This window comes from Cottoperca gobio, chromosome 9 (assembly GCF_900634415.1).
Source record: "Cottoperca gobio chromosome 9, fCotGob3.1, whole genome shotgun sequence".
NCBI classification, from domain to species: Eukaryota; Metazoa; Chordata; class Actinopteri; order Perciformes; family Bovichtidae; genus Cottoperca; species Cottoperca gobio.
Genome location: NC_041363.1, coordinates 16,228,667 through 16,243,802, shown reverse-complemented (window position 1 = coordinate 16,243,802; position 15,136 = coordinate 16,228,667). Strand labels below are relative to the sequence as shown.

The following is a 15,136-nucleotide window of genomic DNA, read 5'->3' as shown; positions in this document are numbered from 1 at the left end:
TATATTATTTTTCCATTCAAAGCATTATAATTGCATGATAAGTGTGCTAAACATGTCTCAGATCTTTCTCTGAACTCTTGTGTGTTTTTAATGGCTAATTAGCCTTTTGTCTGACACTGGCACATTTACAGTGATGTTAATCAATGTGCATTGCCCCTGAGGAGAATAAATAAATAAATTAAAAACTGAGATAACATTGACATAAATCCTTATTTTCTCTTTAGCTGCCTTCAAGATTTAACTCTGTTACTGTCATGAAAAATACATAATATGTCTAGTTATTATTCTGTCTCAGTAGTGTTGGTGGCGATGACTTCCTGGTGGTCCATGCACGCGACGACTTTGCCGCCATCCACGGCACCACACCGTACACTCACAGTAGCCCCGGCACACCCATCAACATGCCGTGGCTGGGAGGAGTGCAGACAGGCCGGGGTGCAGCCGTGGTGAGCTCTAGGCCTAAAGTTGTATGTGATTATATTGCCTAAGCCAGGGGTGTCAAACTCATTTTAGTTGAGGGGCCACATGCAGCACAATTTGATCTCAAGTGGGCCGGAGCAGTAAAATCTTAGCATAATAACATATAAATAACGACAACTCCAAATGTTTCCCTTTGTGTTACTTGATCAAAACAAATAATTTTTGCACTTTGCAAAGTCATCCTGTGTGTGTGTGTGTGTGTGTGTGTGTTGTACACATACAGTCTCAACAAGATAATTGGCATGGAGTCTGTAGGATAGGAGTGATGAGGGGTATGTCGTCAATCAAGAAAAAATTAATCTGTAATCTTTGATAAGAAGAGATAAAAAAAGAGGACAAATATTCCCTCGTTCCATCTTCCCTATCGTGAGTATCAACTGTCTGTTTGTAAGGATTTTAAAGAAGTCTCCTTACTGGTTTTTGGTTTCCGACATCTGGAATGAGTTGATATCGTCTGTTGCTCCGGATCTGCCCTTCTTTGTACTCGACGCAAATAATCATTCACCTTTGTCTGGGCTCAGTTTATCATAAGCATCATGGCTGCTAACATTAGCTTCCCTCATTGACTTGCAAAGGAACAAAGATGTTGCCGACTGCTACAGCTTGTGATACACCAGGTCCAAAACCTCTATCATTGTTATGCTTTCTTTTAAATGGGGAAGAATCTGTAAAAGCTGTTTAACGGAGCAGAAAAACTTTGCGCTAGTGAGGAGGGAGGTACATTTTATTCTGGTGGTAGCACTGTCTTTGAAACGAGTCAGCTGTGAGTCATATTGTGTTGATACTAACCAGCTCGTTCGTTGCTCTTGATATGCAGACTGGACAGTAAGAGCCTCTCTGCATCATAATTAATTCACCAACCATGCAGTGTGCTCAAGGTTGGAGCAGAATACATGTACAGACAATAATAAATAAAATCCTTGGCAGACACTGCTGTTAATGTCTGCCTCTCTGGGCCACCATTCATAACACAGGACAGGAAATAATAACTGAGCTTCAGTATATTAAGACAATTTATGCTATATGCTGATAGAGCAGACATATATTTATGCTGTTACTTAAATGCAACATCAAATATGTACTTTGGCATAATTAACATTTGCATTAGTCTGACCTTTTTTAAGTGGATTTAAACGACAGACGAGCCCCTTTCAGACCTTGTCGTGTAAATGTTACGGCACATTTCACATTTAAATAAAAGTTAATGGCAATCTATTAGTAACAAGCCATTAGTTTAACAGATGGAGGAAGTATTCTGTGTGTGAACAGAGCTTTAGAATAATGCGATATTGTTGTAAAGAATTACTGTTTACCATAATAAAGTTCTGCATTTGTTTCTACTAATGTTGGCTTACTAAACATCTTCTCCTCCTCTTCATATTTATTCTCCCAGATGATCAAGAGAAATATCAACAATGTGAGAAGAATGACCTCCCATCCCACACTGCCTTACTGTAAGTACAACTCTGAAAAGTCTGTCAGTAGATGAGAAGAGTATCCGCCTCTTAAAAGGTGCTATCCAGACATCATATTTCTTGTGTTCAAAAAGAGCCTTCAGGGGAGGATTACATCACCACAAAAAGTTTCTCCTGTTTAGATATTTAGCAAGTGGCAAAGTAATGTCTTTGTTCTGGTCCCAGTGCTGCTGTTGATTTAGAAAAGGCTGAGTGGGCCCTATTTGTTACGACCTTGTACTTCCCATTCAAACTGCAGAGTGGGGATTCAGTTGTGAAGTGTTTGGATGGATTAATTCCCAGCAGGTTGTAAGAACGGCTGTTGAGTGTGTGTGTGTGTGTGTGTGTGTTTGTGAAATAAACCGTTTCCTTCATCAATTATAAAATAGGATTTCTGGGAAACAAGGAAATGCCAAAATCTCGTGTTGGGAACAGAATGCTCATCGAGACGCACTGGGAAATGAGCTGATGGCACATTTAGTTTTGTTGTTCTCTGTTTTTCAGACCTGACAGGAGCTCAGGACGGCAGCGTCAGGATGTTCGAGTGGGGTCACTCCCAGCAGATCATCTGCTTCAGAAGTCCAGGCAACTCCAGAGTCACCAGGATACGATTCAACCACCAGGGAAACAAGGTTAGTAAGTCACACATGCACCATATCAACTTTAAATTGTTAACGAACACCATCCAGATGTCAAACTATTCATAGCTTTGCCACACAACCGCACTGTGATGTGAGCCTGTCGGATTCAGCAACATTTTCACACTTTGCCAGTCAGGCACGGACAAGAGTGGGGAGTTTGGCTTCAGCACATTTTGTTATTCAGCCGAGTTATTCAACTGCTCTGAACTCGCCTCAAGCTAATCTCTCTCTCAGATGGTGCCTCCCCTGTGCCAGCACCATCTTATCTGGCCAAAAGAGTGAAATATGCTTTTTTTTTTTCTTAAAAGAAAGCGCTTGATTTCAGTTATGCAAGTGATGTTTGAACTTATGAAGCTGTTGTTTTGGAAGATCATATGAGAACAATCCAAGTCACGCAAACACAGGAGATGCACACGACAGCATGTCTGATGTAAAATAGTCTGATATCCGCTCTCTGAATGTGTTTGGTAGTTCGGTATCGTCGATGCTGATGGAGGCTTGAGTCTGTGGCAGACAAACACGAGTGGCAATGCACCTAAACCATACCTGGTAAGAAACTCCCCGAGACGATCACTGGCTACCTTTTTTTTCTTTTTCCGACATGTTTGTTGTTGTTTTTTCCTGTCTAGACGTTCTTGGTGTCCTCGCACTTTCTTCCTGTCATTCTCATTTTTCGTTTGGTCTTCTCCTGCTTCTCTTACTGTCACTATTGCTAACCTGTCTACTTTGTTTCTCTCCGACAGACGTTGCAGTGCCACAACAAGACGGCTCACGACTTTGTCTTTGTGGGCTCCTCCTCCCTCATTGCCACTGCAGGTCTTTCAACAGACAACAGGTTTGAGAGTTGGAAGGATCATTGTGTCTCCCTAATTGAAATGTGTTTCATGAATTTCTAATTAAATGCTGAATCTTTTCTGTTCAGCTCCGCTGTACTGTGGCCGACAGGGATAATGACCTGTTCTGAATGGACCGTAATTTGGTCTTTTTTTTTTACTCCACAGGAACGTGTGTCTGTGGGACACTCTGGTGACTCCTGCAAACAGCCTTGTACATTGTAAGATGCAGCACAAGAAAAGCTTTAATGATTGTTTATTCATAAAAAAAGGTTGTTTTTTTTAAGCACACATTTAAAAATGATCTTGTTTCCACTAACTATTCGCTCTTATTAATAATTATTTTCTTTGAATTTATACAGTAGTAAATAAATAAGTATTTTGGGGGTTTTGGGACTGTTGGTGGAACAAAATCAATTATTTAAAGATTTGCTTGAACCTTGGAAATTGTTGATGTGCATTGTTTTTGATATTTTCTGACATTTTATTGATCAAGTAGTTCATTAATACAACTAGGAAATATTTGGCGGATTAATACAATAAATGTTAGTTCCAGCCCTAATTCCAAGTAACATCTTTAAGAACTAAATTAACAAAGAGAAAAATGTCATCAATTAACAGATGATTCATATTTTGGGGCCTTTTTATTAGTTAAGGGCAGAAAGGAAATTGTGGAAGAGAGATGGTGGTTAACTTCCCCGGCCAGGCATGATCTGTGGATTATGAATTGATGATGTAGTAAATAATGCATTAAATCATAAAAATATTGCAGACTAAAGCCCTCTTTCTTCCTCCCCCCTCAGCGTTCTGCTGCCATGAGTCCGGAGCCACCGTGCTCTTGATGGCCTCCAGGCAGCAGCTGCTTATCACAGGTGGGAGGAAGGGCTGGATCAGCATCCTGGAGCTCGCCCACAGGCACCAGCGTCAGAGCTTCCTGGCTCACGACTCGCCGGTCAAAGCACTGGCTGTCGATCCGACTGAGGACTGCTTCATCAGTGGATCAGCTGAGGGCAACATTAAGGTATTATTGTTAATTAATGCAATTAAATACATTTCTATTGAATAAATAGGACATGTTCAGAGGTATATTTCAGGGAGTTTTATGAACATATTAATGCAGTGATTGTAAAACCGTGCATTATAAAAGCAGTTGTTATCATGTCCTCTGCACTAAGTTAACCTGTGCCTGACGGAACAGTCCTGCAGGACATTTGACCCCCAGCTGTGAATGTCTCTCCCTCTCCTTCACATCGTTAATCAGATGACTTGCATTTATCCCCGGAGACAGTGAGCCCCCATCAAAGTCATTCAAAACCGATGTCACACTTATGATTAACCACCTGCTCGGTGAAAACTGCTGTGTGAAGGATGGAGACGAAAGTTTAAGGTGAAAGCGGGTTGACGCGGTAAAAAAGGCGAAGGAAAGCGTTTTGACTGAACGGGCAGATGATGTGACCGTCTTCAGCTAATATAGTTCCAGAGACAGCCGGTCTTTCATCTTTTTGACTTAAATGTGTTGGCGAGAATCACACAGCTGTCACTCCAAGGGTGACGCCACTGCATCACACAGATGTACAAGAAATGGTGCAGTGCACATCTGCTGGAAATTCAAATGTCTTTCATTCTGGTTGATTGTGACCAAAACCTTCCAGAGCCGTGTGTGATGTTTCTCATCTGAAGCCCTTAATTGTATATCGACTGATTGAAACTGTAGCATGGGTGAGCTGCACATTTCTAAGCTTTTAAAGTGTTTGATGAGAGTCCATGGAAGAGGAAGATTAACTAACATGTACAGACGTAAGTCTTTGAAATACCTTATCAAATAATAAAGCTCCCAGGCTGGGAATACAAATCACACAATGCAAGTTGCTAGTCGTGGTTCTCTGTGGTTCCTACTGAAGATGTAATTCTTTGAAAATGGGTCACAAATGTATAGTATTTATGTATTCATTTATTTTTCTAAAGGTGTAAATAGTGTATTTGTTGGGAGCTATTTCAACGGTTGATGTGTACCAGTATATATGTTTAGTGCATATACACGAGTATATTAAAAAGTTAAGATACTACCTGACAAGTTGTACTTTCCACCAGGTTGTGAAACCCATAACTATCGTAGAATGTAAAGGAATTATCCCACTTATGCCGGCCGTCTCCTTTCCACTGCAGCTGTCTCTCAGACCCCGCAGGCAACACACTTCACCACAGCTCACATGAATATATTTCCTTCTATCTTTACCTAATTAATGAAAAATGACCTGCCGATTTGTGTTACACTTGGTGGAAGGGTGTAGCATGGGGGGGGTTGCTCTTTAGCTGAGCCTCACTGTTGCTGTCTTAACCAACTGGAATAATTTAGAAGTTCAAACGAACATCTGATTATAAATCAAATAAAAGTGTCATCGTTGGTTGTAATCATCGAGGAATGAGCTTCATTCAGACGATGCATGTTTTCAGTCTTTTCATGGGATTTGGTGACGATGAGAGAATAAAGCATATCACCAGACGTATTCTTCAATATGCTGCACTGTTTAAATGAATCTCTTTGATAACTTTCCCCTTCTTCTCTGACTCTCCAGATCTGGAGCCTGGCCACCCAGTGTCCGCTCTACACCTTTCCCAACGAACACGCTCGCCAGTCGCTGTTCAGGAACCTCGGCACGGGCGTCATGCAGATCGAGGTGGGACCGTCCAATCACATCTTCTCCTGCGGCGCCGACGGAACCATGAAGATGAGGATCCTCCCCAACCGCTTCAGCGTGGTCAATAGCAACAACAACCACAACAACGACGTCAAGTTCATCATATAGACAAATACAGAAAAGTACGGTGGTTGAAGCAATTTAATTAAATATTGTGAAGTTGGCAGCACTGCTGCTGTGGAAATCCCTTTACACCTGGAACAGTGTTCGTCCTGCCGTGACAGAACAATGACGTCAAGTGAAGCCTCTACCGGTGTTTTAAAACTGTGGTGGAAGTTAAAGTGGACACAGGGTAACGACCGAGCGCACAGTCCATTGGAATAAACTGAGAGACAAAAACCCAGCTGCAGATTCTCAGCGAGGACTGAACAGCACGTGGAGAGCCTTTCTTTGCACATTAAGTGAAGCTGCAGGAGACGGTGAAGAGTGAAGCTACAGCATTGTTCTTAGTACAGTATCACCGTATCTATTAGTTTGTATTAGTAAAGCATCACGATGGTGGGAGCTGGAATCACTGCTGAACAGTAGACTGTATGCAGTGTGTCGTACAGGCACGCTAACTGATCCCTTTAGGGGTTAAACGTCACCACAACGCTGTTGAACCCGCTCGGCACAATGCAGTAAGTGTTCATCCTACAAAGCACATTATATCCAGCCACAAGGATTCCCGGCGCATTTTGGTGCTCCATATAATTTTTTTTAACACAAATGAGCCAGCTTGGTTAGAAAAGCAGGTGTTTGTCACGATCAAACCACACTTTAGGAATTACACAATGTCAATTTCATATCACTTCATATTTTAATTTTTAGGCGTTTTGCTGACGCCCTTTTCCAGACAGGAAACTGCTTTTATAAAGTTGGAAAGAATAAACGCGTATCTCTTGAGACACTGACTATGCAAACGCACTTTCTGCCGGAAAGGTTAGAGAAGATGGACATCTCTCTCCACTCACTTAGCCTCTTAAATGTTTGACTACAGCCGTCAGGTGGGTAGCTACAGTCTTTGAACCAAGCTAACCATCTTAGCTCAAAGAAGCTTCTGTATTTGTTTGAATTAAAGAAACAAGACGTAACAAGTTTTAGAAGATTTGGCCACCAGTGGTCCGAGCCAGGCTAGCAGTTTCCTCGTTTCCAGTCTAAGCTAAGGTGACCGGCTGCTCGCTTCACATTTAACAGGCAGCAATGAGAGCGGTGTCGATCTTCTCATCTAGCGTTAACTCTCCGCCAGAAAGCGAAGAAGCATATTTTCCAAAATGTTGAAATATTCCTTTAATCGAGCGAGTAGAAATATGTGACACGAGTTTACATGTGTGCCCGCTTCCCAACGTTTTCCTAATTTCCATTGACTACCTGAATGCGCCATTTCTCAAGTTAATCTATTTGCACATAAACATGAAGCTATATTATATGTGGTGTGATGCATATAACTACACGAGGCTGGATGTCAGTAAAGCAGTCCAAGCCTTTGGTAATAAAGTTAATAAATAGTACGATGTTAGTTTATCCCGGCCTAGATTAAACCAGTGGTATTATTAAGTGTCCTTAATCTTTTAAAACAACTTCTACCATGCTGGCATAGTACTGTTGGTCCTCATAATGTTGATTATTATTGATATTAAGTTGCACAAAGTAGCTTTAATTTAACAAGGCCCTCGTTGGTATGGGACACCATGAATAATACCTTTTCTGGCTGCGTTTTAGTTTGAGAAGATGTAGCAGGAGATGTTGCTGGTAGCACTGGGTAGTGGTTGGGCTGGTGCAGTTAAACAAGTTTTAATGAATATGCTATTTTGTTGTGGAAATGTTTTATTCCCAAAACGATGCACTTCCCTTTCATCAACTGCAAACTTTAATTTTCAATACGGACCATGACTGAAAGCAGCCTTGTAAACAATAGTGTTTCCCTCGTAGTAATCTGCAGTGTATTGGCAGCTTTGCTTTATCTGGCGCGGTTGTCACGATTATAGGAATTCCTTTATGATTCAGTTGCTTTATACTTCATCCCTATTCAGCACAATGCTTTCAGTACATGCTTTGGGAAATGTAATCTAGGTTAGTGTGCAATATGATGCGTCTCCCACATAAATAAGGAAGAATTTCATGCAAACTGTCCTGTAGCCGTTTAGTTGGAAGGAATATTATCCATTAAGCTATCTACCCATAGAACCTTGTTGTGCTGCTGTAGTAAAAACAAATGTACATTAGCTTTGATTTCAGGGAGGATAAACTGAGGAAAACCTTTACGATGAAGCAGATTTATTAGTTGTGTGTATATATACATAGATCCATATACTCGGCTTTCATAATGTCTGCATAATCATAACGACGAGTCGTAGATGTGACAAAAGCCACTTTATGAAGAGTATTCTGTAAGAAATACAGGTATATTTATGAAATATTCATGTTCATATTTAGGATTATAGACTGAGCGATCAAAAGGCAAATGTAATGTTATTTCCTGCTTCTTTTGTTTTGCTTTTATTTGCTCCATTTCCTGATGTGGACCACATTGTGATTCTGTTTTTTCACACAAATTAAAGTGGTTGGAAACTGATGTGTACTCATGTGGCAACTGGAGATTAAATATTTTTTATCAAAGCCAAGCTGTATGTACTCCGACAGAAACTGGAGAATAAAATTGGTTTTATCAAAGCAAGCTAAGCACTTTTTCTGTCCCCTTAATACTTCTTATTTTCCTTTTCAAAAACTCCTCACAAACTGCATCAGTTTAACGACATCAGGGTGCAGCTGGTGCGTGAGCAGATTCAACAAACTCACTCGGCTACAAATCAAATATCACTTTAAACTCTCTTATTCCTTTTCCCCTCCTCAATCTTGCAAATGTGAATTTGATCAGATAATTCTAATTTTATAATGACTATGTCGTGTAAATCAGTGTATTATATTCAGAAACTGTACCGATGTAAATAAATAATATAACGTGAGCAGATGTTTCTTTTGTAATTTTGGACACGACTATCAATCAAACCTCTCAAACTAAGAGTCTTTTATTAAATACAGCTTCATTTGAACTTTGATTACAATTGCTGAAATGTCACAAAACCATAACTCATCATAATTGCACTGATATTAAGTCATTTTCATAGCTAGTTTACATTTAATAAGTGTGTAATAATGCCCCCTGGAGTTTTATTTTAAACGGTTATTTTTTTACATTCACTGTGTAATCTATTCAGTGGCACATTGCTATACGTCTTTGCACGTTACCACCAAATGTTAGTCAGTGGTTTGGCATTAAACTGGCATCAGGAACATATAATGTGTTTCCCGCACGCTTGATCCCAAAAACAAACAAAACGGGGACCTGTTCATAAAAACATTTGCTCCAGTAAAAGAAAAACCGGCACCATCTGTCTTTGTTTTGGCCACTTTAGGGCAGCCATCAGGTTGTGAACACAGCATTGACATATTTCCACCACAATTTTCACATTCAGCACTTATGGAGCACAGTGACGTGCGGTGAGGTTCATGTCTGAGGAGGCACTGACTCTTTCAGTCAGATTTACAAATATATGAACCCAACCGAGTAGCTTATTCACCATTTTCTTGGCAGCATGAACATTGACTACTGGTTATTTTTCATATCTCATATCAGCATTCTTTATACACACAGGTAAGGTACATATCTGGCCAAAAAAGAAGGTTACATTTATAGCGGCTCAGAGAGGTACATGTCTTTGCTCTGCACCCTCCATAGCGTTTTTAGTCTGATGCTTTGATTAATTTTAATACAGACTGCACTATTAACAAAATAATATTGTATTTAAGGTCAAAATGTAGTTTTTAATTAAAGTATTGGATTGTTTTCTCTTGGTCATATCCTATATTCAATAAAATGGTGTTCTTACCTTTACTTGTAAAATCTTCCCTTTGTGTCCGTCAGTCGGAGAAACAAACCAAACTAAATGCGTAGAAGCAGCGACTAGACCCTTATATGCACAAATAGGGATATATACACACTTAGTAAGTACATTTGTAGGACTTTATATAACATAGATGTTAATAACTAAGTCCAAACATCTGATTTCAGGTATTGTAGAATGGACTGGAAGCGATCTGGATGAATTAAAGTTACAAAACAATAATGATGAATGTCTCTATCACAGTCAACATGTTATTATAATAGGTCAGCAGCTGTTACTGTAATGTCTAATTGAGGAGAATGGCATAGATGGGTAGTATGCATAATATTTTAGATCTCTGTCTTGATCAAAGGGGATCTTTCAGTTTTATTAACTATAACTATTATTGACACATTCCTTAAAAATGAGCACAGTGAAAACATGATAGCCCATTCTAATGAACTGTAATGTAAAGCATCCTCTGATAATGCTTCACTGGTTTATTCTAATTCCAGGCTGAGGTCTAACGTTCATGAGCTGCTAAGCTTTGGAATATCCCAGGAGATGTGCAGTGTGGCTTTTAAACCTCTCATGTATTTTTAATACTGTTTGTAAATTGTTCTAATAATGTCTAATAACTTTTTTCTAATATTTAACCTGTTATCTCTACTTCTTTCCTGTAATATAATCAGTACCCACGTTATAAAGGACGTTACATGACACAACACAGTTTTTAATTACACAGAGGAGAGGGAGATGAAACGTGGGGATGAAAGAGAGGGAACATATAATTACACGACACGCCAACTAAACAACTGAATTGTTATTAATATAATTGTTATTATAACTTGTTCTTAGGAGGGGGGGTTACTGTACATTTGTGTTATCTGTAGATAATAAATACTTGCAGGACTTTCGTTTTGATCTCTCAAAAGGCCGGATGCCCAGGGGCCCCAGTCCCTTTAGGGTCCCAAAAGTCCCAGATTATAGTGTGTCAACAGCTTTTTCTTATTTTAACTAATTGCCCATGTCTTACAGAATTTCTACCACTAAAGTAATATGCAATATGCAATATCAATGAAGGCAGACCCTTCACATGATACATATTCCTTCATAAAGTGCTGTTAAATTGAAGTAACTGCAACAGGGGCACAACAGCAATATTTTGCCCATTTCTCCAAAGAGGATAATCCGGCCATGACAATATCAAACGTTCTCTTTGATACTGAAAAACCTTTCTATCTCTCTCTTTCTATCTCTCTCTTTCTATCTCTCTACACATATATATACACACACACACACACACACACACACACACACACACACACACACACACACATTCTTTAGAATGTTCTAATTTATGAATTCATAAATTAGAACACTGATGACCTCACAGTCACCTTAGTGTTCCATCCTGCACTTCAGTTCAGTTCATTTCAGACTTATTCTCCACAGTGAACACTACACAGAGTATCTGCACTAAACTACACACATTTCACTACAAGAGATAAGCACACTACTCCAACTGAGAATAAGAGAAAAGCAAGAAAAGCAAAGACAAAACAAACACCTCAGCTCATTTGAAAATGTCTGAACACAGACAGGTAAGTAATTGCACGATACAGACACTTAAGCACTGATTTGGTTTAGAGTTTAAAGATTACTTTTCACACACAAATATATAATAAGATCACATATGCTAATAAGTCAAATGATCAATTGCAAAAATGCTGTTTTACATCTCCTCTAGATTTCTGATTCCAGTAACATGGACAAAGATGCAGAGAACATGGATGAAATGTCCATCTCCCCTGCATTCTCCATGAACTCAGTGACATCTGAGACTACCGACCAATTCTTTGACCAGGCTTTGGCGGATCTTGATGAGCCAATGCTTTGGGATGAAGTTTTAGAGAACAAAAAGGATACTTGCTCAAGGATCGATTCAAACAGAGAGGAGAGTGAAATTACATTTCCTTCTTCTAGGTGTTCCTCCCTTGATTCAGACATCTCAGATATGGTCACACCTATGGTCATACCATATGATCAGAACGTTGACGAGACAATTACAAACGTATGCCACAGCTACTTGTATCCAGAAAACCTGGAGACAGAGGCGGATGAGCTGACCAAGACACTGGAGGTCACTGAGCTGACCAAGACACTGGAGGTCACTGAGCCGACCAAGACACTGGAGGTCACTGAGCCTACCAAGACACTGGAGGTCACTGAGCCTACCAAGACACTGGAGGTCACTGAGCCTGCCGAAACACTGGAGGTCACTGAGCCTACCAAGACACTGGAGGTCACTGAGCCTACCAAGACACTGGAGGTCACTGAGCCTGCCGAAACTCTGGCGGTCACTGAGCCTACCAAGACACTGGAGGTCACTGAGCCTACCAAGACACTGGAGGTCACTGAGCCTACCAAGACACTGGAGGTCACTGAGCCTACCAAGACACTGGAGGTCACTGAGCCTACCAAGACACTGGAGGTCACTGAGCCTGCCGAAACTCTGGCGGTCACTGAGCCTACCAAGACACTGGAGGTCACTGAGCCTGCCGAAACACAGTGGAAGAGGTGTTTCAGTAGATGGCAGAAGAAGAGGACTCAGCCATTTCCACTTGAACATTTGGATGCGGCCGTAAGGTCTGACTTGATATCTAGGAGAGCTGGAGAGAGCAAACAGGGCTCTCTTTGTTCTCAAGTGACACCCTCCAACACCTCCTACAGAGCAGCCCTAAGGTCCACTCCGCTAGAGATGGTGGACTACATGGAGGATCAAGAAACCTTCAGACGGAGCTCTGTTGACGAGTCTCAGACTGACTCTGATTGTCTCAGTAATAACCAAATTGATGTTATGGAGACCAAGACAAAGGGGAGCAACCACTTCTGCAGCTTCTTCCACAATATCTTCTCAAAGGTTGGTATACATTTACAAGGACATTCTAAACATTAAGACCATTTTAAGACTACACGAGAATATGTTAAATCAGGTGGAACAGACCAGCAGAGACAATATGAAGGATTGTGACCTTCCTGATTGTTTTCTTTTTGTTGAACTGAAGACATTTATTTGTGTTTATATACTGACGTGTCGTTTTTGTTTCTATTACTTCCCCAAAAAGAAGGAGAAGAAGGAAAAGAAGGAGAAGGCTTTAACAGGGAGTCTGACCAAGCAGCCTCCTTTTTGGATGCAACTGTTGTGCTGCAGTTGCCTTGACAAGTAAAGAACAAGATCAGGACCAACTTCAGCCACTCCACATCTAATGCCCCCTCTTCTCCCTCCCCCTCTCCCTGGCTTTACATGAAATAAAGTCAATGAGATATGCATTGTGCTGTGTTTTAAAGTGTTTTATATCATTGGTTCTATGTTGGGAACATACATGGTAAGGGTTAAAAGGAACATAAGTTTCCCTGATACTGACAAACCAAATTAAGCTACAACACCCATGTCTGTTGCACGTCATCTGACGCTCACACACATGGGCAGCGTCAGACAGACAGAAGAAGCGTGTGTGTGTGTGTGTGTGTTGACATTGGTGTCTGTGAAGCTCTCTGAATGCTTTAGAGATGATTACCCTTTTTCTTTAACTGTTTTAATATTAATGTTAGCACCTGAATATAAACTAGGCATCTACTATTGTATTTAACCACATATTCCTATATGAGGCTAGTCACCACTATTAGCATAAGCCAATGGCATTTTACACTGCATCAATTAGCCTCATCTAGCTGTCTTTTCCCTACCCTTAGCTCTTCTACTCTTACTTGGTATTAGTCACTAATATTAGTAGCAAGAGCAACAAGTTAGTGGACTGCTAAGTGTTAGAATACTGTCTCTCTGCTCCGAAGTGTGTGCGTGTGACTCAGATGGATCCGGACCCAGTGCTAAAGTCTGAAAGCATCGGTTTCACACACACCAACACATTTAGACTGAAGAGTGCATCAGAGAGGTACCATGCATCACAGATAATAAATCACTGCAGGTTCCGTAGACCAGGAGAGATAAATGAGCACTGTCAGCTAGAAGGTTCATGAAACTGACCACTATTAATACGCCGCTCTAGTTCAAGAAAACGTCCAAGCATGAAAACTGTCCTCATCAGCATCATATTTGCCATCACTGCTGTATACATTCACAAACATTGTTGGTATGCCATAATGTTACCAGAATAGCTCTCTATTTGAAGTACACTTCATCATTCCCGGAGCAGCAACAGCCATACCATACAAGCAGAACCATGAAACATAAAGAAACCATTAACTGGTGGAAGGTGATGGGACATTTCCCGTGATGTACAGCTGTGTGCCACCATCTGTACACGAACCTGTGGGCTCACGTGCGCCCTCTTCATTGCGGCAGAGTACTGTCTGCCTCACCTGGTGTTTTATGTCACATCAACAAGACTACATATGTTACACACATTACATTACATACATTAACTGGACTATGGAAAGTCAGACCACATAATAAGTTTCTGTAAACATATTGGCGACATACAGAGAGATAGCAACAGGCACGCGCCAAATGCATGCGCTCAACCTAGTTTGCGAGGGATTGCGCAATCCGAGGCTCGGCTCGGCTCGTCGCTGCCTCAGCTCGCATCTCTCCTGTATCTGAACAGAGAATACGCAAATTCAGCGATTTTGACAAAACAAATTATCAACATTATTGGAATCATACAGAAAATACAGTTATAGAACAGACCAGTGGACAAATATACATTTATATTTATTGTATTTGTTTTTTTACTTTTCATGATGACGGGATAGGCTCTGCCTCCCCTGACCGCACGTCCCTGTTGGAGTTGTGTTTCTGTCCACCAGATGAATGAAAGTCCAATATTCACTCTATTGAGCTTTGTTTTCAGTCTGCACTAACTCCTGAATGAAATATCTGGCTGTTCAGATTGTAAAATGCAGTTTGTCTTCTGAGCAGGTAGCGTAGTGTTCTTAATAAAGAAATCAATGAGTGAATCAAAACAGTAAGGTTGTGGGCCGGACAGAAACCAGCTGAAACGCACTCTACAGCTTCGTAAAGTCGAGGAGAACTGTGGATTCATCACTACAACCCCTTTATTCATTTTATACATCGTTTAAAAAATATATATAAATTATAGCCACCTTACTATCCATAGTGCAGCGGTATCAAACATACAGAAA

General features: G+C 40.6%; 1 protein-coding gene across 5 annotated transcripts in view; it reads left to right on the top strand.

The window, feature by feature from the left end:
* dmxl1 (Dmx like 1) overlaps positions 1-9,052 on the top strand; it is a 50,322-nt gene extending 41,270 nt beyond the window's left edge. For 3 of the 5 annotated variants that reach the window (XM_029438875.1, XM_029438874.1, XM_029438873.1), the window contains exons 44-51: positions 296-446; positions 1,874-1,934; positions 2,439-2,566; positions 3,047-3,124; positions 3,319-3,410; positions 3,577-3,629; positions 4,212-4,429; positions 5,985-9,052. In XM_029438875.1, coding sequence (XP_029294735.1) covers positions 296-446; positions 1,874-1,934; positions 2,439-2,566; positions 3,047-3,124; positions 3,319-3,410; positions 3,577-3,629; positions 4,212-4,429; positions 5,985-6,215 — 1,012 coding nt within the window. In that variant the 3' untranslated portion in view covers positions 6,216-9,052. The remainder of the gene's footprint in view (positions 1-295; positions 447-1,873; positions 1,935-2,438; positions 2,567-3,046; positions 3,125-3,318; positions 3,411-3,576; positions 3,630-4,211; positions 4,430-5,984) is intronic. The other 2 variants (XM_029438877.1, XM_029438876.1) reach the window with 2 other exon arrangements.
* Positions 9,053-15,136: the final 6,084 nt, after the last annotated feature.